General features: G+C 47.1%; 1 protein-coding gene across 1 annotated transcript; it reads right to left on the bottom strand.

Moving 5' to 3' along the window:
• Nucleotides 1–19,211: 19,211 nt before the first annotated feature.
• On the bottom strand, nt 19,212–23,069 carry FEZF2 (FEZ family zinc finger 2). The gene is made up of 5 exons (XM_036267160.1): nt 22,797–23,069; nt 21,520–22,428; nt 21,074–21,208; nt 20,743–20,875; nt 19,212–19,867 (listed from the first exon to the last, which is right to left on the bottom strand). Exons 2-5 carry the CDS (start codon nt 22,363–22,365, stop codon nt 19,608–19,610), a joined length of 1,374 nt encoding a protein of 457 aa, XP_036123053.1. The 5' UTR covers nt 22,366–22,428; nt 22,797–23,069; the 3' UTR covers nt 19,212–19,607.
• Between the last annotated feature and the right edge of the window lie 1,755 nt (nt 23,070–24,824).

Raw genomic sequence — 24,824 nt, 5'->3', positions numbered from 1 at the left:
TGAGTGATAGGTGACAGGTACATGTGGATCCATTGTAGTATTCTTTCTATCTTTGTGTATGCTTGACATTTTTCATAATTAAAAAATTAAGTTCAAATGAAATGAACACTTAGTATATAAAATGCCCTTTGATTTTTTTTTCTTAACTAAATCCGAGAAGGAAAAAAGAATACAGGTGATGACCCCCTAAGTTGATTTCATGATGCAAGGCTTGTGATGCTTGGGACTGCCAGCTCATGTGGAGTCATTCTAACACAAAAGACACTTTTTGGTCACTTGAATGCAAATTAAAAATGAAAAGCCTAATTCTCCTCAATGTTTCCATGCTCCAAAACTGTAGTGCTTCTTGACATTTCCATAGTTGCCTATTTAAGTTCAACGTAAATAGCTGCTGCTACTTTGGGAGTGCCTGCTAATGTCTATCACAGTGCAAGGGTATGTGTCTCCCTGATGACATCTACATGTTGATCTTGTAAATTCTACAGCAACACATAATGTAGTACAAAGATATGCCAAGTTGTATCAAAAACATTTTTTTTCCCCAAAATCTGGGTTTAATATAAATGTCAAATCACATTTAGAGGAAAACAAATTACAAAGAGCATTAAGATGACTTTAGCTAATTAATTCTCTCCAGTGATAATATTTTGAACTTTGGACACAGAGGTTATTAAATGTTTTATTTCTGTGGTTACTTATAATTGCTAATTTACAAAGCAAGTTAACTATATGAGCTAATGATTTAAAAAAGACAAATTCTATTTTTGTACTAAGTGGGAATTTCCAATAGTAAATGCATTCATCTATACCCAGTGTTTTTATTGTACTGAGATGTAGATTTAAAAAAAAACAAAAAACCTATGATCCAAAAAATAAATATATCACTTTCCACCTTTTGCTACCCTGGGGGAACATGTTCTTCAGTTCTAAAATTCCATTCTAACTTTGTGAATACTTTTCTGTCCCTTTTCCCCAAAATCATATACACCAGACACTACTGTCTTAGCATTCACAGCGCTACTTCCTCTATACCCTTTATTATTATTATTTACGTATTTTTGTTACAGATGTTTCTCCTTTTCCCTCCATTGACACCCTCCTCCCATTCCCACCCTGCCCCCCCCCAGCATTGTTGTCTATGTCCATTGGTTATGTTTATATGCATAAATTCTTTAGATTATCTCTTCCCTCCCCCTCACCCCTCCTCTACAGTCTATCAGTCTGAACCCTAAATGCAAGTTGATTTTATTCAGATACCACCTTTCTCGAAGCCTTGAGTGTTTGAGGGAAGCTGCCCCACCCCAATTGGTAGTTTCAAGAGATAGGCTCCGGTTGATCTAAACCAGCCACGCTAATCCTCTCTCCTTGCCATTGATTGGTTTAGGAATGAACATGCGTTAAAATTTTGGCCAATGCGACAGGAGAACAAGTTTCTCCTGCTCCCAAGAGAAAGAAGATTGTTCCTTTGGACACTGTCAGAATGCACCTGAGGCTGGAACGCCTGTAGCATTTCTCTACCTGCCTCAAGGAAAATGTCACAGTGGAGGGCCAATCTAAGGAACCCCACAGAAACAGACCTGGCTCCTATTACTGAGTTTCTTACAATGGGCAATGACCAATTACCTCATCATTGAAGCCACGGGCACGCTACTAGCAGGTAAGAGCTCTAAATGCTACAGAAGCTTTTCAGAATTTCAGGCAAAACTTCATATCCATTATTGTTAAAAAATTTGTGAGCTTAAACCAAGAGTGGATTTGTGTGACTCCAAAGCAGCCCATCATTTCAGCTCAAAAACAAAACTAAGTGTAAGAACTAGGCTGGTATCAAGGAAAAAGCCTAACTGTGCAAGTCTGAGAAGTTTAGGGGTACGCTAGCAAATGGGGTGAAGTTGACTAGCAGGAGCAAAAAGGCAGACAAAGAGAATTGCAGCCTAGGTTAACTCTATTAGAACAAGGGGGGAAAACCCTCACACATCTCAATTTCACACATCATTATCCCCAATACATTTGGAGGCATGACTACAAGGTGTCAGCTGACACTGAGAAAGATCTTAGCATTCTGGCTAATTACGAGACAAGCTGTACACTTAAAGGATGTGCAAATGGCTCAAGCTCCGTACACAGACAAGGGTTGCATGTTTCATTACATGGTACTGCGCAGTGTATATAAACAGGTGTTTGAGGTTAAGTATCAGCAGAGGGAGAGGTGCTGGTCAATCTAATGCCTGAAGAAAGACGCAGGAGGAAAAAGGGAAGAGCGACTGAATTTTGACAATAGATCTTTTTGAGGGGAAGGGGAGCTAGACCAACCTCACTGTGCAATTGATGAGAAATTACTGGGCAAAGAACTGGCAGAATTGATGCATCACTCTGTCTGTTGTCACCAAAGAGTATATAATTACTCCTTCCATTTTTAATTTTTTAGAAAGGCATGCCTGGAGCAAGAAAAGATAAGAAGGACTTGATTTTCCATTAAGTCTCAGACGGTAATGTGAAAGCAATTGGTTTGACTCTTAACATCTTGAGATCCTTGAAAAAAAGGAACTATGTAATTTTAAAATAAGAATAATTATGTATTTTATGTAAAGAAGTTATATACTTGGCTTATGATATTTAAAGCTAATAATTACAGCATATGTTTGTTTTCCATTGCTTGAGAAGTGACATTCAATTTTAGAACACTGTGGAGCACATAGTAGGCACATAGTTACTGACTGAAGGAATGTTTATTTGTTAATTACTTGTTAGAAAAAAAATTTAAAAGGGTGAAGATACATTGTTCATTCATCTGAACAGAGGGGAAAGCCTTTTTAACTTCTAAAACTTCTAAATAAATTTAAAGACTTTTTTTTGCATGATATATCTTTAGAATAAATTATTTCTATTATTACCTTTGGTTTTTTTTTTTTAAAGCTCACAATTTTTTAAACTGGCAAATATATTTTTAACCAGTTTCTAAAACTAAATAAAGCTTGATAATTAGGTGTAAATTGAGATGTGAGTAGCAATTCTATTTAAACTCTTTAAAATCTATTCTATACTTGTTAGTGTTTGTAATAAGACATTTGAATTTTAGAAGAATTTGAATGGAGATCACATGTAGGCATATCTGCCTGCTACAGACGTTTCCATGGATTTACCTCAAATATGTTTTTGTTTTATTTTTTTTAAATCCCACAAAGTAAGTCTAAAAATTCAACAGGATTTTCATTAATAAAGGGGCAGAAAAATCAAACTTTATTTGAAAAATATACAAAGTACATTTATTTCTAATATGACCCACACGTGTACTATTTCTTAGAAGCTTATCGAATCCAAGCCTTTGAAAATGCATACACTGTAACAGATTTTTCAAAAACATGATGGAAAATATATACCACCCAGCTAAACACACTCTTGATTTAGAATCGAGGCCTATATGTTTCTATTTCCATAGTGACTATTGCTGTGGAATCGACATGTTTTAATTTAGATTTGAGATTATAAACATCATTTGGAGACAGAATTTATTTTCTCTCCTACAACTTCTGAAAATTGATCAGTCTAAGTGCTGCAGAACAGAAGCGAATTCTGGGGCAGGATTTACAAATTATTTGGCTTAACGGGCATTTGTGACTATACAGAAAGTCATGGCTTTTTAGTACTTAAAAAATTGGTGTGGCTTTTCATGCTTTAAAAAATAAGCTAAAAAGGGGTTTTCTAATGAAGCCTCCCCCAGAAGCATTTCAATTGTACTGACATGTAATTATGTTTTTTTAAATCAGAGCGATTACAGAGATACAGATTCTGCAAATATTTTTGCCTAAGTTATCTAAAAAGTTGAAATGAGACTTTTTATCTTCCTCAAGTATCTAAGAAGAGTAGCAAAGGTGTGACTCACTTTGAGGTCAAATAAAAGTGAGCAAACCAGCCCTGGCTGGTTTGGCTCAGCGGTTACAGCATTGGCCTGTAGTCCAGAGAGACCCGGGTTCAGTTCCCGCTAAGGGCAGGTACCTTGGTTGCGGTTTGTCCCCGGCCCTGGTTGGGTCGTGTGGGTGGCAGCCACTCACTGTGTCCCTTTCACATCGATGTTTTTCTGTCTCTCCCCCACTCTATTTGAACAATATCAAAAATGTCCTCGGATGAGGATAAAAAAAATTAAAAGAAAAAAAAAAGCTAGTAAACCAAATCCCCAATGAAGGGGAAAGAAGAGCATCTTGTGTGCATTTATTCCTTAGTCCAGTGAAGTCCGGGAAAGTCCTCTGCTCCCTGTGCTCAAGCAGCAGGTAAATGAGTGGGGCGGAGAGGAGGAGGGACTGGGCTGGGAGGGGGCTGGTCAGTGCCATCTGGCAGAAAGGGGACCGCAGGGGTGGCTGCAAAGTATCCTGTGATGTGGGCCGAAGGGAAAAGGTCTCTACATGAAATAGAGGGGCTGCTACCGAAACAAGAACAGAAAATTCAGACAACTCCAATGGTGCCTCACACAGCCCATGTGGCAGGAGGTGGACAGGTTCCTGCACCTGTGACCTGCGGTTACTAAAAAGCCAAACTCACTAAGGTCACGCCTGAACTGCAGCTTAGCTGTGGATGAATTATGTGGGAAATGCTTCATGAATCCAACCTCTCCAGTGCTTTGTCTCTCAGCTGAGCCAAGTTTATACACCCCAAGGACTGCCTGACCGCCCCACCTTCAGAAGCCTGCTCCCCCGTCCTGAGGAAGTCCACACTGAAAAGCAGCCTGGTCTGCAGAGGGGAAGCTCTGAGTGACATGGGTGGAGGCAGGTGGCAAGAAAAGACATCATTTCCTTGCAGTGATGATTAGCTACACTCATCAATGAGAGCAGAAAGCACAAAGCTAAGTCTCTGCTGTGGTATTTTTCTGAAAGTCCTGCAAATGTTTGCTGAAGATCTGCAGTTTATTCACATGTGTCTGGTTTGCTCTTTGAAGGGACCACAGACCGATTCATTCACTCTCTGAAGTGACCTTCGGTGAAGGCCCGTTGGAACTCGGAGGGCAATGGAGAACACTGGAGCACATCAGAAGGGGAAAGATAGCCATCCATCCCATACTTTCGGAACACCTACTGTGTGTTAGGTGCTATTCTGGGGTCCAGGGAATGCAGCAGTGAGGAAACACACCAAGACACCTGCCCTAGAGGAGCTTACACTCTCCTTGGGGAAGAGAGAGACAAGGAACAAAGCAGGGAAGGGGGGAGGGAACGTGTGGGAGGGACTGTCTATGGGGGTGAATGGACAGCTTCACATTTCAAATAGATTGGTAGGGGAAGGCCTCCCTCAGGGAGCAAGATCTGAGCAAAGACCTGAAGGAAGAAAGGGATAATGGTTCCAGAGGAAGGCACAGCAGGTGCAGAGGTCCTGAGGCAGGAATTTGTTGGGCGTGTAAGAGAAACATCAGGGAGGCCTGTGCAGCTGGGGTGAGTGAGGGGAGGACGAGGGACAGACTCGGAGACAGGTGTCAGTTCAAGGGGGTGGGGGCCAACATTTTTCAACAAATTGCTGTGCACCTATTGTGGGTGAAGCATTGTGCTCAGCCACATACCTGGGTGCTGGGGACATGCTAATGAATACCACAGACATGGTTGCCACCTTCATGGAGCTGATGTCTAAGTGGGACAGAAAGAAAAGCAAGTAAACCTGCTCACACACATAATTCTAGTAGGGATGATGCGGGAAACAAAATCAAGGACCTAGAAGCTTATGTCTCTCGGTCAAGGCATCAAGGAAGACATCGCTAAGGATGAGATATTAAAGAAGGCAAAGCAGCAAGCGAAATACACCCCTGGGGAAAGGAGAGCATCAGGCAGAGGGAACTACATGTTCGAGGGCCCGAGAAATGAAAGGATGTGGCCTGTTGCAAAGACAGAAGAAGAAACTGCACAGCTCATCCCCAAAGCAGGAAGGAGAGAGAGTGACACAGGATGAGACTAGCAGTAGGCTGGGAGCAGAGCAGGCTGGAAGAGCAAGCCCTGGTAAAAGGACCTGAATAAGAAATCGGTGACCCAAGGTAGAAAATATCAGCCATCACAGGAGAGCTTGAGGTAAAAAGCTGTGAGAGGCTGGAAGAGAGAGAACTCACATGGGGCATTTGGAGGAGGGAGGCAGCTTTAACTGAGCTTTGAGGGTGCCTGAATTCAGCCACGCCCAGAGGGGAGATGACATCCTGGGAAGGCGGGAAGGGCACAGACCAGGAGTCAGATCCGGCCTCGAATGCCTGCTCAGCCGGTGACAGCTGGGCCAAGCTGGCGCCTTGGAGAGTCTCCTTTTTCTCCAAGTGAAGTGACAGGTGCCTTGCAGGTTTGAGAGAATTAAAAATAGTGTTCATAAAATTCCCTGTGCACAGTAAATGCCAAATAAACGCCAATCCTCGTGATAAAATATACATGCCGTGGGTTTGAGTTTCTGCTCCCCAATCTGAGCACGGAACCAGAGACCTGTCACAATCCGAACCTTGCATATCATTTTCAACCTACTTTTGAGAGAGAGAGAGAGAGAGAGAGAGAGAAGCATTGATGTGTGAGAGATAAGCACTGATTGGTGCCTTCTGTACTCGCTCCGACTGAGAATTGAACTTGCAACCTGGGTATGTGCCCTGACTGGGCATCAAACCCATGACCCTTCGGTGCAAGGGATGCTCCAACTAACTGAGCTACACCATCTAGAACTCAACACATGATTTTTTCAAGGAGAAGGTACATAATTTCCTTCATACCTAGATTCGATGAGCACCTAATAGGTGCCAGGCACAGAGCAGGGTACTGGACACACACTGGTGACAACATGACCCTACACTCAGGTACTTCCAGTGTATGTGGGAGAAGATAAGAAAAAACCAAGTGAACATGTGACTTGTGATAAGGACTATGAAAGAAACAAAGGGAGGAACTGTGGAGTGAGAGGAAGACCATCTAGAATCAAGAGTGGGGGAGGGGAGATGAAGGCCTTTTCCAAGGATAAGTTTCTGTATAGGCCAAACCCACCTGAGGGTGGCTACCTGACCTGTATAGTTTAACTCCTTCCTTTCCAAGGAAGACTGCTCCAAAGTAAACTATACACCCAGGATGAGGAGGCATGCCCAGGAAGGGTGAGGTGGAGGGAGGAGGAGGCCACTCCATGGGCCGAATAAGGGAATCAGCAACTGGGCAAGGTCAAACCGAAGAGCCAATCACCTGGCATTAAAACCTCACGGGGAAATGAAAGCCCCCCCCTCCCCGATCTCTTCCCTTGAGCAGACACTGTGGCATTTCTTTCCCAGAGGACAGAACGTGTAACATGGACTTCAGAGCTGATTTCCCCGAGCTAACCAGAAGTGATGTGATGAGTGCTTCAAGCTTAGAGCAGCCACTTGTGAGTTCTACCAGGCGTCCTCGAGGGATGCAAAAGCAAACACCAGTTCCTTCTCTTTCTAACAGTATTCCTTTGCAATAGATAGTCAGTGGTCTTACGTCAATTTTATAGATTTGCAAGGAAACCATGGAGACCCTCTGCATCTTCTTCAAATTAATCTTACACCTACAGTTTATCCCACGCTTACTCTGGCTCACTCAAGACATCCAACTCCACTCTGCCTTCATCCCCAGAGAAAACCTGTAAATTTTATTACAGATGTGTAATGTATGGGAAATTCATGGGACAGACAATTCCATCCAGGAGGCACTTTTACTAAAAGCCCTACGTTTCCATGAACTGGCCACAATAGTCACCGCATTGGCTTCCTCCATTTCTTTTTCCAGGAACTCTTGTGCCATGACTGAAGTTGGCTGGCACCTTCTAGGTGCTAACCTATAAGAATGTGATCAATATGCAGGCTTATGAGCACCCCATTGATAATATTCAAGACTGAAGAGGGAACTTGAAAGGGAAACTACAAGAAAATCTAATCAAGGAAGTTGTTCTACTTGTTTGCTGGTGTCTCTTGAAGAGTATCAGTGTAATATAACCCACTGTCTTCCCCTTGTGGCTTAGCTACCAGGAAACTCGGGGTCTGTCGAAGCCCGCCCTCTCGGTAATCCTCGTAGCTAGCGTATTTCCCTTCTATTTGTTTTTCTATTTATATTGACCACTTTATTGAATATATGAGGTTTGGGGTGAATTTATAATAATTTGTTTTCAAAAAGGGACAAATAATAAATACTCCTTGTCCCAAATGTGTGCCAGGTTTTGGGATTTGTGTTTCTCAATAAATAAAGCACAGACTTCTAGGCTCAGACTCCCCGAATTAACGCTAGCCTTCCCCCCATCTCCCTGCTTGACCGCAGCTGAGTCTCCTCCAAAGTCTATGTTGAGATGTCTGCCATCTTTTCCACAGACTACACTTAACAAGTTGATCCTACACCATGGAAGTGCTGGGAAAAATAATCAGAGTATATCGTGAAAACTCTTCTTTTTGGGGGAGTATTTTATTTTTGTTTTATTTTTCCAGCTTTACTAAGATGTAATTGACATAGTGTGTAAGTTTAAGGTTCACAACCTGTTGATTTATGCACTTATATATCTGCAATATGGTTACCATGGTAGTATTAGCTGATACCTCCATCAAATCACATAATTACCATTTCTTTTTTATGGGAGGACATTTAAGATCTACTTTCTTAGCAACTTTCAAGTATAAAATACAGTCTTGTTAACTATATTCACAATGCTGTATATTCGCTCCCTAGAGCTTATTCATCTTCTAACTGGAAGTTTGTACCTTTGACAAACATCTCCTCATCCCCCCTCCCACATCCCCCCCTTAGCAAGAGCTCTTCCTAAGCAAAACAAAACAAAACAAAACAAAAAACTAAATCTCATCATTGTTGTGCTGTATTTTTAATTTCCCTCTTGCCCGAGTTGCTTGCCTATCCCCACCTCAACTTGAAGACATTTTAATTCTGAATATAAATGTGGGGTGTGGATAGGGCTACAGGGTTCTCTTCCTCCAAGTTATTTTCATGTAGCAAAGCAGTTGACCTCTACTTGAAAGAGTCTCAGAACTAAAAGAAGGGACTGTGGTAGAGAATAAAAATGTTGGGCAGGAAAATCCAGTCTTGATCTTCAGATGTTGTTTCTAAGGACCATAAAGAGAAGGTGGGACATGTGTTGGAAATTTACTGTACTGGTCAACCGCTTCGGCTGTAAGCCACAGAAAACAACTCTGGCAAATTTATGGGGAAAGTTAATAACTAGAATGTTATGAGTGGAGCTAACAGAACAAGAGAAGGTTGTCATACCAGGGGCGGAAGCGCAGGGATCAGGGCAGCTCAGGGTGTGTAAGTAACAGGTTGATCCACAATCTCCTTAGAATGAATGAGCATCAGTCATGTGTAGTCCTATCTTTCTGCCTAAAGGTCAGACTCCAAAGAAAGCATCTGCATGGCCCAGTTTATGCCCCATGTCTGTCTGGCAGCCAGTGGACATGTCATGGCAACCTTCTTCACAAGTCCAGTGGTCTGTGCTCAGTGGAGAAGGGCAGTTCCCCAAAGCAAAATCAGAATGCTGAGAACCAGAAGAAGGGGAAATAGATGACGGTCAGGCAAAAACAAACAGCAGAACCATCCTCATGCTTGTGGCACTACAACTTCCAACAAAACTGATCATTCTACGAGCTGTACAATAGCTCACTCTATTATTCCCCTCTCGTGACACCATGGCTAGGTCTCTGACTTCTGTGACTTCAGGAAGTGTGAGAGACGGAGCGGTATCCTGGAAAGCTCTTACCCAAAAGTCTGTTAAGAGTCTCAAGTTCCTAAGACAAGCAACCACCTCCCTGTGGAAAATATGGCCTACCCAATATAACTGTTAAACAGTCACATTTAAGTCAAGGATGTGTTGCTTCGGTGATTCCATCTGGAGACTTGGCTGGGAAACGCATGCTTTAAAAACATGGCAGCAGTATCTCTTTCTATAAAATTTTTTACTTTGATCAATTACCATTCAGTGGGAAAATGGTATGTGGGTCAATGGCCTAAGCATCCCCTGCCCAGCCATGCCTTTGGTTTTCTGTGACATACCCTGGAAAATTCCTTTGAGTCCCCAGCAGATTTGAGCTGGGCCAACCAATGGGTAATTCGGAGCCATGGGGAAGCAAGGCTTTTGATGAAGTCCAACTGGATTAATTCTAGGGACTGATTTGAGTTGTGTTGTATTTGTTGGTTCCTGGGTGAAACAGGGATTTTAACTGCACCAACAATGGTACTGACCACCTATTTCAAGCAGCCTTCCTTCACATATGTTCTATAAGGTCGCTCTTATTTCCTTTCTGGTGTTTACCATAATCTGAAATTATTTACTGTTTCTTGACTGTGTTAAAGAGAAAACCACAGGCCCAAAATGGCGCCACTTGGGCTTTCGCATGATGCTTCAGCCAACAACACCAAGCCTACACTTAATAGCTGACCTAATTGCCGTTTCCTAGAAATATAATCTTAATCAACCAGTCTGGAATGTTCTTCTCAAGCACCAGTACGGCAATCTGTCACATGGGCCCTCTCCATTTCCTTTACCACCTCCATAGAAAGAAGAGGCAGTCTGCATGATAAACACCCTTGCTGTTTCTTCCCCCAAAAGAAATTGTTTAGGTTTAAAAGTAACCCCTTCTTTTGTTACTAGCTCCCTGCTCCACCCTTCTTCCTACAAAAACCTTCCATTCTGTACAACCCCGTGCCCCCTTCTAGTTGCTACATGAATTTAGTCCCAATTCATGAATCACTTAATAAAGCCAATAAAGATCTACAAATTTATTTGGTTGAATTTTTTTTTTTTTTTAAACGGGTTATGCACCACCTGTCTCTCACCTTTAGGAGGTAAGTTCCACAGGATCATGTCTGTCTTGTTCAGTTATATCCCCACTTCGGCACCTGGCACACAGCAGGCCTTCAATAAACATTTGCTTTATGACTAAATTGCTACAGATGGGAGTGCAAGTGTCTGCCCCGAGGGCTGAGCAGGGTAACCTTTTGCCCATGAGGAGGAGAAGCTGATCTCTAATTCATTTCAGTGTACCTACTCTGTGCCAAGCATCAGGCACACAGCAGTGAACAGAACAGACAGTCCCTGCCCTCATACTGCTTACAGTGTTTTAATCGCTAAAGAACTGAGTCCTGCTTGCTCTGCTGACCAAGGATCTCAAAATTATTTGAATGGTAAAAATTGTAGTAGTAGCAATGAGTAAGAATAGCCATAATTTAGTAAACATTTACTATGGGCCAGGCACTTTGCACATATTACCTAATTTAAATCCTCCTAAAAGCTCTTTAAAGATTTCAAAGACAAAGCAACTGGGTCTCAGAATGTTACGAGGAAGGACCCATAGTCAAACAGCTGGTGAGTGTTGAAATCAGCTGGTCGATGTGGCTCCAAAGCCTATGATATTCCACCTACATCTCCTGCTGCACTCCGAAACAGGGAGGCTTCAGCAGCTGGGCAGATACTGACAGGTACTAGGTACTAAGCTCTTCCCTAAGACATCTCTAGCTCCAGTAGGCCACTATTGGACCATGCAGGGAATTGAGAATGCCAACCAACCCTTCATTGCCTCTTCAAGTCCTCATCTTCCCCTGATAATGGCAATCACGTACCTGCAATGGATCAGGTGTTTGACTTGCCTCATTGCATTGCATCATAATGCCCCAGGCAGCAGGTGTTATTTCTGTGCCCATTTTGCAGAGAAGAAATCTGAGGCTTAGAGAAGGCAAGCCTCTAGCCCAGAGCCCTGCAGCTGTTCAGAAGCAGCCCTGGAGTTCAAACTCACACCTCTTGACAGGAAACTCAGCCAGCCAAACCAAACCCCATCCAAGCTGCATCAACTCACCGGCTTTCTTGCACCTCTGGGCCTTCTCTCAGGCTACCCGAGAGAGCCCTTCCTCCGTTTCTCCACAGCGAACACCTCCTGCTTTTTGAACACTCAGCTCAGGCATCACTTCCTCCAGAGAGGCGCCTCAGACTTTCCTTTGCTTCTGCCCAGCATCGGCCAGGAGTCCTGGGGTGAGAGCAGAGAGACCCCATTTAGAGCCAATAGCTGTGAAGTCCACGAGTGCATCCAGCTTCGACCGCAGCAGGGCCAGGGAAGTCTTTAGGGCGAGCTCTCAATTCTGTTCCCTCGCCACCGCTAATATTGCCGGTACTGGAAGGTCTTCCCTAGCAAATATGCCTAGAATGGACCCCCAGACTAACATCCAAACTACTCATAAACCCAGAGGAAAAGCTTCTCTCTGGCCTAAGCCCAGGGAGGGCTTTTATTGGCCCTGTGTGGGTCAGGTGCCCAGTCCTGAGACATTCACAGTGGCCAGGAAGATGCTGTGCTCTGATTGGCCAGGCCTGGGTCACATGCCCACCGTGGAGGCATGGAATAGCCCCCACCTTAACCATATGGACTGAGAGTGGGGGAGGGGTGACGTTTCCAGAGGAAATGTTAGATGTTGTTACCAGACGGGAGAATGATGATCAGCAGGCAAAAAATAACAGATGTCCACTAGCACCCCAACCCAGACTGATTGAATGCCCAATTTCATCTTCATAACCAAGTATCATATGGCCATATTTGTTGCATGCGATTTTTCTCCTCCTACTAAACTGTAAACTCTAAAGCAGAGGCTGTGCCCTTCTCTACCTTGTAACTCCAGCACCCGTCATAGTGTCTGACACATTAGAGGTGTTCACATCATATTTGTTGAATGAATGACCAAGTGTATTAATTAATTTATAAAGAGCTTATAGTGTTATTTTTATCTTTCAAAGGCAGCATCGTGGTGAGGTGGAAAGAACACAGATGCTAATCAGTGTTTCTCAAAGTATAGTCTGGGGAACCAACTGCATCTGGTTAAAATGTAGGTTTCTGGGCCACAGAGAGGATCTACTGACTCAGCATCTCGGTAAATGGGATTCCGGTGCATTTTTAGCAAAACCTTTAAGTGATCCTTATGCATGTTCCTGTTAGAACCGTGACCCATAGTCAACCATCTGAGCGTGGGTTCCTACTGTAGCCAAGAAACCCTACATATTAATATGTAAAGTTTCTTTATAAAGTGTTATATTAAAGGTTTACTACTTGAATTTTTCTAATAATGATCGCAAACTTCTGGAAACTTCTGGAATGCTTACTATGCATGTGTTAGGTGCTCTTCTATGTTCTAATTATATATTAATTCATTTAAGCCTCAAAACAACCCTATGAGATAGGTACTCTTAATATTTCCATTTTGCCAATGAGGAAACAGAGTAGTTTTCCCTGATAAGTGGCAGAGCTAGGATTTGAACTTGAACTCAGCTGTTCTGATGCCATACACCAGGCTCCTAACCACTCACTCTACTTTCTTCTTTTTTTAATCCTCATCCGAGGACATTTTTCCATTTTTTGTACAGACAGAGTGGGAGGGAGAGAGAGAGAGAGAAACATCGATGTGAAAGGGACACATCGAGTGGCTGCCACCCGCACGACCAACCAGGGCCGGGGACAAACTGCAACCGAGGTACATGCCCTTAGCGGGAACCGAACCCGGGTCTCTCCGGACCGCAGGCGGACGCTCTAACCGCTGAGCCAAACCGGCCAGGGCTCTACTTTCTTCTTATAGATAATGCTATTCTTCCCTACACAATTCACCCACCACCCACTTTCAGGGGCAGAATGAAGACAGTGAAACTCTTTGAGGAGAATAGCTCTAAATATGACCTAAGACTAAAAAGTAAGGATGGAAGGAGAGAAACAATGATGATCGTGTATCAGTCATGTGGCCTTGACAGAACGCCTTGGTGAAGAACTATTTATAGCAGACTCTGGTTTATCTGCAATAGAAAAGTCTCGTTCCTAAAACGCACCTTGCTAGATTTTATAACACCTCTGTGCTTTGAAAACCAGAACTAGTCTTTAATCTTAGATAACTGTTTTTATTTTGAATTGGTATATTTCTTCTTCCTCATTCTTTAGTTCTAGACACCAATATATTTTTTTCCACGAAGCATGAGCAAAACCTGATGTGCAAGCCAAGCCCTCAGAAATGTGATAGTTGTTACCAAGGATTTGAGAGTAAGAACACAAAACCTAGAATCAAGATTTAAATGCTGCACTCTAGTATCTGAGATGGCACCGGTCCCATGTCAAACGGAATAAATATGGCATTGAGAAACCAGAGAATTTGTTCTGGGTTCCTTAGCTGGTGGACTCAGCCGAAAACCCCATCACACTGCTGGATTCTGTTCACCTGGCTGTACAGGACTTTGTGAAATAACCTCCGAATGCTTCTGCTGTTGGAATGCCTGGACATTTATGTTTAATTAGGATGTACTGTTTGTCTCAGATATATATTGTTGGTCTACTTTGTACAAAAAAGGAAACATCAAAATGAGGTGGTTTCCTAAAGCCAGATGAACAGTTCTGAGAAATAATTCAAATACTTCGTGATCTGTTTCACAAAGCCATGTATCGGTCTTCATTTCCTTGCCTCCTCTGCTCCAGGCAGAATTAGGAAGACAGTCACCTGGGGTGAAGGTTTTGAATGGTCACTATGAGGGAGAGTAGAACTGACTCTGAAGTGGTGACATATGGTCCCCCTAGGGCTGGGGGCTATGGCTCTAGAAAAGAGGAATGACTTGGTGAATGACCAGATTACTAGAACTTTTAGGGGACACTCAAAGACTAGCCTGATACATTTTTCACTCATGAAAGAAACATCCAGAGTGTAGGGGTTGGGGCACCAACAGCTTTAAATCAGCCCTCCAAAAGGGCCGATGGCTGGAGTTTGCTCTGTTATGGAGAGCCCACCTTTCTGCCTGTTTCCTAGGTGGTGGCCGGCTGAGTTCTGCCTCTGTCCGTCCAGTGTCCACCACGGAGCCCAGTCGTGGCTCCCTTTTCTTGGGCTATGTACTTTCAACCAGTTTTGAGCAGCCCCATTTCAGATTGGCCTTTTTATGTTTGATATAAAGAATAGTTGTTGGCCAATTTCATCTTTTCATCGCTGTTCTCTAGGCCTGAATCCAAGCAGTTTGTCAGATGCTCATTAACTCCCCCTTTGGCTCTTTCTAGTGTGTCTCCTAAGCTCATTGTGCCAAGAACTAACGCTTTCTTTTACACGATTCTCTTTCTCTGCTCCATCAGGGAGACAAATTACTTTCCAAAAGGGATCGCCAGGGATGGTTTAATGAGAATTTCTTTGGGGCTAGGCATGGAACGCAATGTAGTTAACATTCGGTGGACTTAATTGGACTTTTCTTTTCTGCCTCTTTTTAAAAAAATCTGAAGCTATCCTGTTAATCTCTCATTTGTAATCAATTGTGTTGACTAAACAAAAGTCTAGGTCGTCTTTTCTTCCTGTCCCAGACAATCCTTTGTTGCCTCTAAATGCCTCATTCTTGAGTGATCCTGGTCTCGTAGATGGGCCCGATTGTTGACAGTTCATTATTGCGCTTTTGTCCATTTAATCTTTCTTGCTGTGTTTTGCATGTGCATGCCTTAATGAGCTCCGTTGGCAATTAACATGTTTCTAGGAGCAAACTGGTTGCTCAGACGGTTGAGAGGGAAGTGCAGGGAAAAGGGCAACGCAGCTGCCTTGAGGTTGTTTATTTCCCAGCATTTTCTCAAGACTCCAGTCCTCTCTTTGGCAGCCCCCCACCCCTCACTCTTACTCCTCCCCTTTCCTCCCCCAGCCCATTCAGCACTAGCACACCTGGATGCCTTGTTGCTGTAACTCTTGGGCCTGGCTCAGGCAGCCCTATCCTCTTGTGAGCCAAACAGCAAAATGGGGACCTTATAGACCCACTTCTGCAGCCAAGGCAAGAAGGAGCACAGTGCTCCCCCAAATATGTCTGGATGCTGGCAACTTCTCTGTGTCGCTCTTTGCAGAGAGGAACCTCTAACCCGCCTAAGGCAATAGGACTGTACAATCTGTTATGTACAAGGCTGTGGCTTTGGAAGAAGGAGAGGGTTTTTTTTTTTTTTTTTTGAGTTTTGCTGGCAAGATTGCTGAAGTGTGAGCAGTCATGGACAGAACAAACATCTTGTAGGGGAAAAGATAATTGGAGTCTTTTTTGTGTGGGTGACAGGATCCCCCTCCCCCGCAATTTGATTTTTTTCAAATATTTTTTAAGGGTGGCCTCTTCAATTTAATCAAGGTTAGAATATTAATATGCAGCTGATGACTACCTTGTTTAAGTCTTTTACTAATATTGCAAACTACAAGTCATACAGTTTAATATCAAGAAGGGAAAAAAATCTGAAAACAGAGCCTCTCACCCATCAATTCCGATGCACAGTGAATAACTAAGAAGGATCCCATTAAGATGGTTACTAAGAGGACTTCGCGTTGGCTTCAGAACCTGCACTGTCTGTGAAAGGTATTTAGTAATTCAGACAAAAGGTTCCTTTTCTCTTCGTACTACTTTCCAGGTGAAGGAATTCTTTACTGAATAATCCCACAACTGAAAGAAACAAACATCTTAAACCGGGGAGGAGTGACTGGCAAGCAGAGCTAAGCCGATAGATACAGAATAATTCTGTTTATGTACAATTACCACCAGATGTGAAATGACACCTTCTCAGGTGAGAGCGATTGACAGGAGCTGGTGTGAAGGTAAAGTAACAATCAGGTTAGGAGGAAACACTCTCAGGAGGTCGGAGTAAGCAAAACTGCTCAGGTTTGCCCCAGAGCCCCAGTCACTGCAGAGATGAGCAGTCCAAGAGAGAAAGAGATGCCTGCTGCTCCACCCATTAGTTATAGTTCATTTTCTATCTAGTTTGCAAGCATGCCATTCGCACCCCTCTTCAGAGCTGTACCTGCAAACAAATTTCTCCAGTTTTATGAGATAGGGACCCTTTCCGTCTTTGTCTTGTGGAAAGAAGAATTCCTTAAAGTTCTCTCACTTAATGGTTGGGGTGTCCCTATCCAGGGAAATAACTTTCTATTTATTTTTTTATTTATATTTTCTTTTTAAAAGAAAAGAGGAGCCCTTGATCACAATTTCCACCTGCAGGATAACTTTTAAACATTCTCTAAGAGGATGCGTCGCACCAAATTCTGTGGTGTCTGCCCCTTGCTCAAAGTTCTGGAACTATTTAGAAATAAGGTGGGCTGGCCCTGACCATTGTCTGATCTCCAAGAAGCACACCTGCAAAGGATCCTTTCAGGAATGCAAGAAGGAACAGACAACTGTCACCGGGCACCCAAGAGCTCCCAGAAATGGGGGAGGGGTGTGCGTAGAAGGCGGGGCTAATAAAACCTATTCTGAGAATAAGAAAGGCGCGGAGTTCTCAAACCAGCCCTGGAGATAGATGTCTGGGAAAAGCAAGGCGATATTTCCACGCCCTTAGCCGCCAAGCCCTCCACTCCCATCCTGGGGTTTCCTGGGGTTTGTGGCATCTACCGGGATTTCGAAGTTTAATCTGCATATCCCTCTGGGTCCCAATCTCCCCTCAGTGAACTGCAGCCAGAACAAGCTAACATTTAAATTCCTCCTCGCTTCCTCATCCCCCTCCTTCCCTGACTGCGTCTTCCCAGACTTAGTGGGTGGGGGAGGATACAAAAACGAGGACGCTCTCCTTTCAGGAAATGGAATTCTAATGTACACGTTCCTATTTCTGAATCGGAGGTACTAAAAATACACCCGCGACAGCCTGAGGAAGCTGTCGCCTTCCTCTGTGCAAACAAAATCGACAATTCTCCTTCCCCGCGCAATGGGTCTGCGAATTGGACGGGGGCCTGGGACCCAACCGCGGACTGTGACCAGGACTAAGCTTCCACCCAGCAGCCGAACGTCTTTCCTGGGTCCCAACCTGAGGATTCTTCCTCCAACGACAAGGACTGGAGGCAGTTTAGATTCCCTAAAAGCCTGGAGTTCGAATCCCAGCCCTACTTAGTCCCCGTGACCTTAGGCATGCCATTTAGCTGATCTCTCTCTGCCTCAGTTTCGTCGGTCATAAAGTGGGAATAATCCCCAGCTTGCGGGTTGTGAACGAACATTCCGTGTATCGAGGGCCTGGCATGGAACAAGCGCTCCAGAAATGCCAGCTTTTTACGTTGTTAGCCCCTGACGCGAGGAGCACCGACCGCCTGCAGTATACCTGGAGTTGGGATAGCCAGTAACAAGTCACGTTTAGAGTTAACTTGGGGATTTCCTTTGTCATTAACCACCTTTCCCTCCAAACAGCCGTCACCTGCGGTGGAAACCCGAGCGCGATCAGCGCCGGCCTCCGCCGCCCCAGCCCTTGCAAAGGCAACACTCCACCGAAGCGCACTGCAGGCCCGCGCCGCATTTCCTCCCCGCGTTGGCGAACATTGTTCCCGAAGACGTGGGCTGAATCACCGCGCGAATATTACGAGGGCGGGGGCGGGGGCGGGGGCCCGGCACGCCAAGCCAGTAATCGGAGCTCTTTTGATTATCCAGATTCGGATCAAACGGGGCGGCGGCGGCCGGCCCCCTCCTGGGAATGATTAGATGATTAATGTAATGCTGTTTGAAGGGTCTCTGTTTTCTCTCTTAATTTGGGTCATTACTTAGGAAGCAAGCGTGAGATCATTTCATCGGCGTGCTCTGCGGCGGAGATAGCTATTCAGGAAATAGGCTAACCGCGCTGTAATCAGGGTGCGGGGAGCCGACGCAGGGAGCTCCGAGAGCCCGGGTGCGCCCTCCCGCGGCGGGGTGCTCAGCACCCGAAATCTGGCCCCAGATCAGCGGCGCGGACCAGGGAGCCCCACAGCTCAGGCTGGGCTGGGGACCCCTGGCCTCCAGCCCTCACCTCCAGGAAAGATGGGCAGGAATAGTTGCCCCAATTAGGTCGCCCAAAAGAGGGTCCAGTCCAGAAGTGCCCGGGCTGGGCAGTGTCCCGGCCATTTACCCCCGCGCGAGGAGGCGCTTTGGTGGAGGACGCACCCAAACTCTGTACCCCGACATCCAGCCACTTTTAACCCTTCTTTAAAAAAAAAAAAAATCTCACCCAAATAAGACAACACCCAGAATTCCAAGCGTCGGAAGTCACCAAATAGAAAAATTTCATCATGTGGAGGCCGATGTAGGCCTTTTCACCCTCGCTCCGAGATGGGGTGGGGTTGGGGATGGGGGGTGTCTTAATGCGCAAGCGCCTCAGCAACACCGGTTGGGCCTCACCGTTGTCCTAGCGTCCCAACGGAAGTCGAATTTGGGCAGGGAAATGCTATAAACGCCTATTTCCTTCTCATTCTTCGGTGTTGCAGAGCTGACCCCGCCGCGAGGGGAGAGGGTGTGGGGAAAGAAAACGCGCACAATGACTCTGTTTATTGAGTTATGTATGTATATATTCCGTGTTCGCGTGTACAGGAGGATTTACATGGCTGTAGAAAGATGGCTGGGGGCGCCGCTCTCGTCCTGGGCGTTCACGTGACAGGCTGGGGTAAAACCCCCGCCCGAAGAGAAGCCGAGGCCTGGAATTAAATACGTTTCGGCGCACTGGGTTTAAATAAGTTTCCCGAATATACAAAGGTGGGGAGCCACTCGTTCGCTGCCAGTCATCGAGGAAACATTTAGCTTTTCAAAAATATGCTGGTTTCGATAAATAGATTTTAGCCTCTCTGCTATAGTTTTTTCCCTCTTAATTTTAGAAATAAGTTTATACGTGCGATCTGTTTTGGGGTTGGAGAGAGCCGAACGGGAGGGCTAGGCAGTAGCTCTCAGCTCTGCACTGTCCGAGGCAGGTCCTTTGTGGAGGGGGCCGCGGGGCCCACGCTGTCGTGGAGTTTGCGCACGTGTTTCTTTAAGTCAAAGTTTCTGCAAAACCCTTTGCCGCAAGTGGCGCACGTGAAAGGCTTCTTGTCGTTGTGGGTGTGCATGTGGAAGGTCAGGTTGTAGACCTGGTGGAAGGCCTTGTTGCAGATGGTGCATTTGTACTGCTTCTCGCCGCTGTGGGTCAGCTTATGGTTCTTGTAGTTTCCTACAAAAGACCAAAAACAAAAGTAGGGGGATGAAGTGGAATGGAGAGGGTGGAGTCTGGGCCTCCCGGGGTTGGCTCAGGTGCCCGCGCAAAGAAGGCAACGCTTGGCTAAGCGGGCACGACCTCTCCAAGTGATGAAGTTGTCAAACTTCGTACGCGTCAAGCCGGGGCTCTCACGACAGGCAAGAAGGCAGAGTCCTCAGTCTCAGCCCCTCGCCCCTGCCTCGCCGGGTCCTGAAGCCCGCCAGTTATCCCTCCCGCTGTGCTTGGCCGGCCTGGAAACTTTTGCGCAGCCCAGAGACACATCGGGTCCAACTGTGGGCGGCTACTTGCTCCAAGAAATTATCACGAACCCGGGATTCGTCCCTATTTTTTTTTCCTTTTCATTAAAAAATTATTACTCCTTCTGGTCCCCCAAGTACCACCTGGAGATCCTACAATGCTTTGGAAAATCCAAAAGAAGCGCCAGGGTTGGGGGTGCTGGGGACAGTAGAGGTTTCCCTGAGTCAAATTGTTCCCAGGTGGTAGATTTTTCCTAGATTCCCCCCCCCCCATTATAAAGGGGAGTTCCGGCTACAAAGGGAAGCTTTTTCTATAGGGTAATACTCTCAATACTCTCTCTTTCTCCTACTCTTTCCCTCTCTGTCCTTGCCATCCTTACTTCCCACCTCCCAGATTTGGAGTCTGTCCTTGCAGCCAACTAACCAGGCCCGGAGAGCTTCTACTTAAACTCTGCACAACCCGATTCCAAAGAAATGCTGTGCCCGAGCCTACAGCTCTCACGTTCCCTCTCTCCGGATCTTTTTTCCTTCCCGATTGCTGTGACCCACCGAGTCCCCAGGTGAGATGAGTAGAGGGCCTCGCCCGAGCGTTACCTTTTTGGTGAAAACCTTTGCCGCAAAATTCACAGACGAAGGGCTTGTAGCCCGCGTGGATGCGGATGTGCGTGTTGAGCGTGGAGCTGCGGTTGAAGGCTTTGCCGCACTGGTTGCATTTATGAGGCTTTTCCTGCGGAGAGGGGCGCGCATACAGTGAGGTTGAGTGCCCAGCAGGAAAAGCCAACTCGGGGGTACCTTTTAGGAGCCCCTTGAAGGGACGTGGGCTCTCCCGAATGGGTACGGGGAACCCTTGGCCATCCTCTCCCCAATGATGTCGCTCAGGCGCGGGGTGTTGCGCGCGGGCCAGGCTGGACCCGGGGCCACGTACCTGGGTGTGGATAATTTTGTGTCTGCACAGCGTGCTGGCCTGGCGGAAGCCTTTGCCACAGACTTTGCACACGAACGGTCTGGCTCCGGTGTGGACCGGCATGTGGCGGGTGAGGTTATAGTGAGCGTTAAACACCTATGGAAGGACACGAGGGGGGCCTTGTGGTGTGTCCATCAGCCCTGGGAGGCGACAGCTTACCTTGCTCAAACAACCTCCCACCCCCAACCAGAGCTCTTTTACTTTTGCAAAGAGCTTCCCAACCCTCTGCTCATGCCAGTCCTGTGTGGCCAGTGACAACGGCATCCCCATTTTACAGAACAGAAAACTGAGCCCCCGATTTGAGTAGACAGCTACTGGAGAGCTCATAAACTTGAGTAAAGGGAATGCCAGGCTGCCCCAAGAAAGCAGCCACCATTGCTCACCCCTCTAGGGACCCCAGGCCTCACCTTGCCGCACACCTCGCAGGTGAAGTTTTTGGGCTTGCCATCCGCGGAGGCCCCGGGCAGCTTGCCGTGGCCCTTGACACCAGCGCGCTCAGCAGTCAGGGCCGAGTTCTCTTTCAGCACCTGCTCCAGGGGCGCGGGCAAGCGCTCCTTATGGGCATAGGGGGCCGGATGGGGGAACTTGTCCGAGGCCAGGCCGGCCAGCTTGGCGTTCTCCAGCAAAAAGAGCTTGGGGTGTGCTGCCAGGGCGGTAGGGGCCTGTGCGTTGAGGAGGCCAGGGAAGAGGTGGCCACCAAGGAGCTCAGATGGAGGGTACCCAGCAGAGTCCAGGTAGTTGAAGTAGTAGAGCGAGCCGCTGGCCGGCAGCCCCACCGCGTGGTTGATGACCTGCGGTTTGATGACCCTGCCCGCGGGCAGCGCAGACGGCGCCAGGCCCAGCTCGGCCTTGCAGCACACGCCACAGTTGGTTTTGCACAAGCCGCTGGCGCCGCACACCGAAGCCCCCCCGCCTCCTCCGCCGCCGCCGCCGCAGCCGCCTCCGCTGCCCGCCCGGAGGGTGCTTTTCCAGAGCTCCGAGTAACTGAGTAGGGTCTTGGACGGCACGTCGTAGCCTAGGGGCTGGAGGGGGATCATGCAGGGCAGCGGCGAGCAGAGGTTGACCAATTTCTTGCCTTGGCCACTGTCTGCCTCCAGTGCTCCTGGCCGGGGCTCAAAGGGCGCACGAGGCTCCGACGTCTTAGCCATGATGCGCTCGATGGAGAAGGCCAGCGTCTTGGAAGTGGCCGGCGATGCTCCAGCGCGTGGACAGGCCGGGGGCACCATGGTCTCCAGGGAAGCTGAGCTTGCCATGGCTCGCCGAGCCGAGCCGAGCCGAGCCGGACTGGGCCAGGGTGCAGCCTCTCTCCTCTAAGTCTGCATTCCGGAAAAGGCAGAGAGGGAAACCGCAATTTAATAACCACCTTGTCGGGTCCAGGTCACCCATTTGCATTCAAATGAATGGGGGCAGAACAAAGTGCACCCAAGGGTACCAAATTACCGCCCATTAATCCAGTGCGCAAAGGAACCCACCAGCCCCTGCCCTGGGACTTTGAAAGGGTGAGAAGGGGGAGGGTTTACAAAGGAAAAGGAAAGAGAGAGAGAGAAAGGGAGAGAGAAAGAAAAGAGCCTCAAATTAACCCCCCAGAGCCGTTCTCTAGATCCTGGCCTCCGGCACGCGTGCTGGGAGCTGGGCAGTTAAGGGGCAAAGTTAGAGAGGACCAGGAGAGCCACCGAGCATTTACCTCTTTCTCCCACCGCCAAGGAGATGCCTTCCGAGCCATGCAGCGTGTTTCCTCTGTCACATTTTGATGGCAAACATCTTCCCCTCCGCGTGAGATCAGTCTTTTACATTCAGCTGACATCACATGAAGTCACTTCAAGTGGAATGACTTGGGCGGCGGCGCGGCTCCGGTAGCGGCCCCTGTGTTCCCCCGCGCCTGCCAGCCGCCGCCGCCGCCACCGCCCCTCAAACTTTAAAAGGAGGCAACTGGCGCCCGCGCTCCCCTTGGGAAAGTGCGAGCGGTTCGCGAATCGGGAAGGAGGGAAGAGATGGGAGGGGGAGGGGGAAGAATCGTGATGGTTTCGCCGGTGCAAAAAAGAAGGGGGGGGAGCCCAAACCCAGGCAGAGTTCCGTGCGTGATTCACAACTTTGGGGGCCTATAGGTCTGCGGGACGCGGGGAGGGCAGGGGGTCCTGGACTCGCCGTTCCAACGGGCCCCCGAGTGTCCGTCTAGTTGCCGAGGTATCCCTTAGCCCTCTGCAGCCGAGCTGGGCATCGTGCTAATAAACTGCCATTTACCCACGGAGCCGGCGCCAGCCCCGAACACGCGCAAATGATAATTACCTCATTAGGATGTGGCGCATGGACGCGAGCGCCGCGTTTGGAGGGGGAACTTGTTAATGGGGAAATATTAATTTATGCAAAAACAACGAGCTTGCCTTGGCTGGCGTCGGAGGTCGGGAGAGAGCTCCCGCCGCCTAAGGACGACCCCGAAGCATCGGGAAGAGCAAGGCCGCGCGCCCAGATCCCCCTGACCTGGGCGACTGGCGGGCGCGCGCCTCCCCTTCTCTGGCCAGCTGCCTGCCTTCGGCTGCGGGAGACTGCACGGCCAGCTGGAGGACTGTTTGAGATCCTAATCGATCAGAATCGCTGATTTGTGATCGGGTGTCTGAGGCAAAGCCCGGCTCTGCTGCTGCGTGCGGGGAGGATTCGGAGGGCAGTTCTCCCTGCTGATGGGTACTTGCTGTTTGTATAATTGAGAAGGTCCAATCTCCACCTGTTTAAGGAGCGGATTGAAACAGCAGAACCTCCCCTGGATCCTATTAAAACGTTTTTCCTCCTAAGGCCATTCAGTCGAACCAATTTTCCGAAGTGATTCATAGAGCTGAATTCTGCCAAGGCAGCTCTTTCACTTTTAGCCACTAAAGCACCGCGTGGAACCGGGTTTTGTGTTTTTCTAAAATAAAGAGAAGGATTATCAGAGGGGAGAGAGAGGGGGCCTGGAGGGGGGCGGGAGAGACTTAGTGTGGCCAGAGGTACAAGCAGAGGGAAGAAAAGGCCCTTTTCTAGACAGGCCCCAACTAAGTTCGGAGGAATTCAGCGTTTTGTGCCTGGCGCACAAAAGCAGCGCGCTCCGAGCTCGGTTTGGAGGGGCTGAATTCATCTGTTTGCAGACCATTCCACCTGCGTATCACAACAAACTGCTCAAAGACGCTCCAGCACTTTAAACAGGACGGGTGCTCTTGGCGACAACAAAAGTGGTCGAGGCTGAGGGTTCTTACGGGGAGGGGGAACGGCTAGCAAGAGAGTGAGGGAGAGAATTAGGTTTAGGAAAGGGGGGGTGCGTATATATATATTTTTAAACTTTTGGACGGTTTTGTTTGCGGGACAATTATATCTTGCTAGCCGGCTTTTGCAAGACCACCAGCTTTGTAGCCGCAACCAGAGTTTAAGAGGATTACCGGTGGGTATAATATGAGCAAACAGGGTTGAGGGTTTGATGGTGAATTCCATCTCCAAAGACAAGATTTTGTGGAGCTCAAGAAATTGTTGGTGGACACAAACCCTCTCCTTTTCACTCAGGAACAGGTCTGGAGGAGCTGAGTATTCCATCCCAGGCCTCTGTAGCAAAACATCCCAGGGAAACCGTCAGGGAAAGGGACAAGGAAAGGTTTAGTTTTCATTTCAGGCAAATCACTCCTTTTTTCCTTCAGAACTTCTCTTTCCTACCCACTCATCCTCGGAGTGTATTTTCAGACAGGATATCATA

This window comes from Molossus molossus, unplaced genomic scaffold (genome assembly GCF_014108415.1).
Source record: "Molossus molossus isolate mMolMol1 unplaced genomic scaffold, mMolMol1.p scaffold_m16_p_18, whole genome shotgun sequence".
NCBI lineage: Eukaryota > Metazoa > Chordata > Mammalia > Chiroptera > Molossidae > Molossus > Molossus molossus.
The sequence above is the reverse complement of the archived record's forward strand: the minus strand, read 5'-3'. Positions and strand labels throughout refer to the sequence as shown.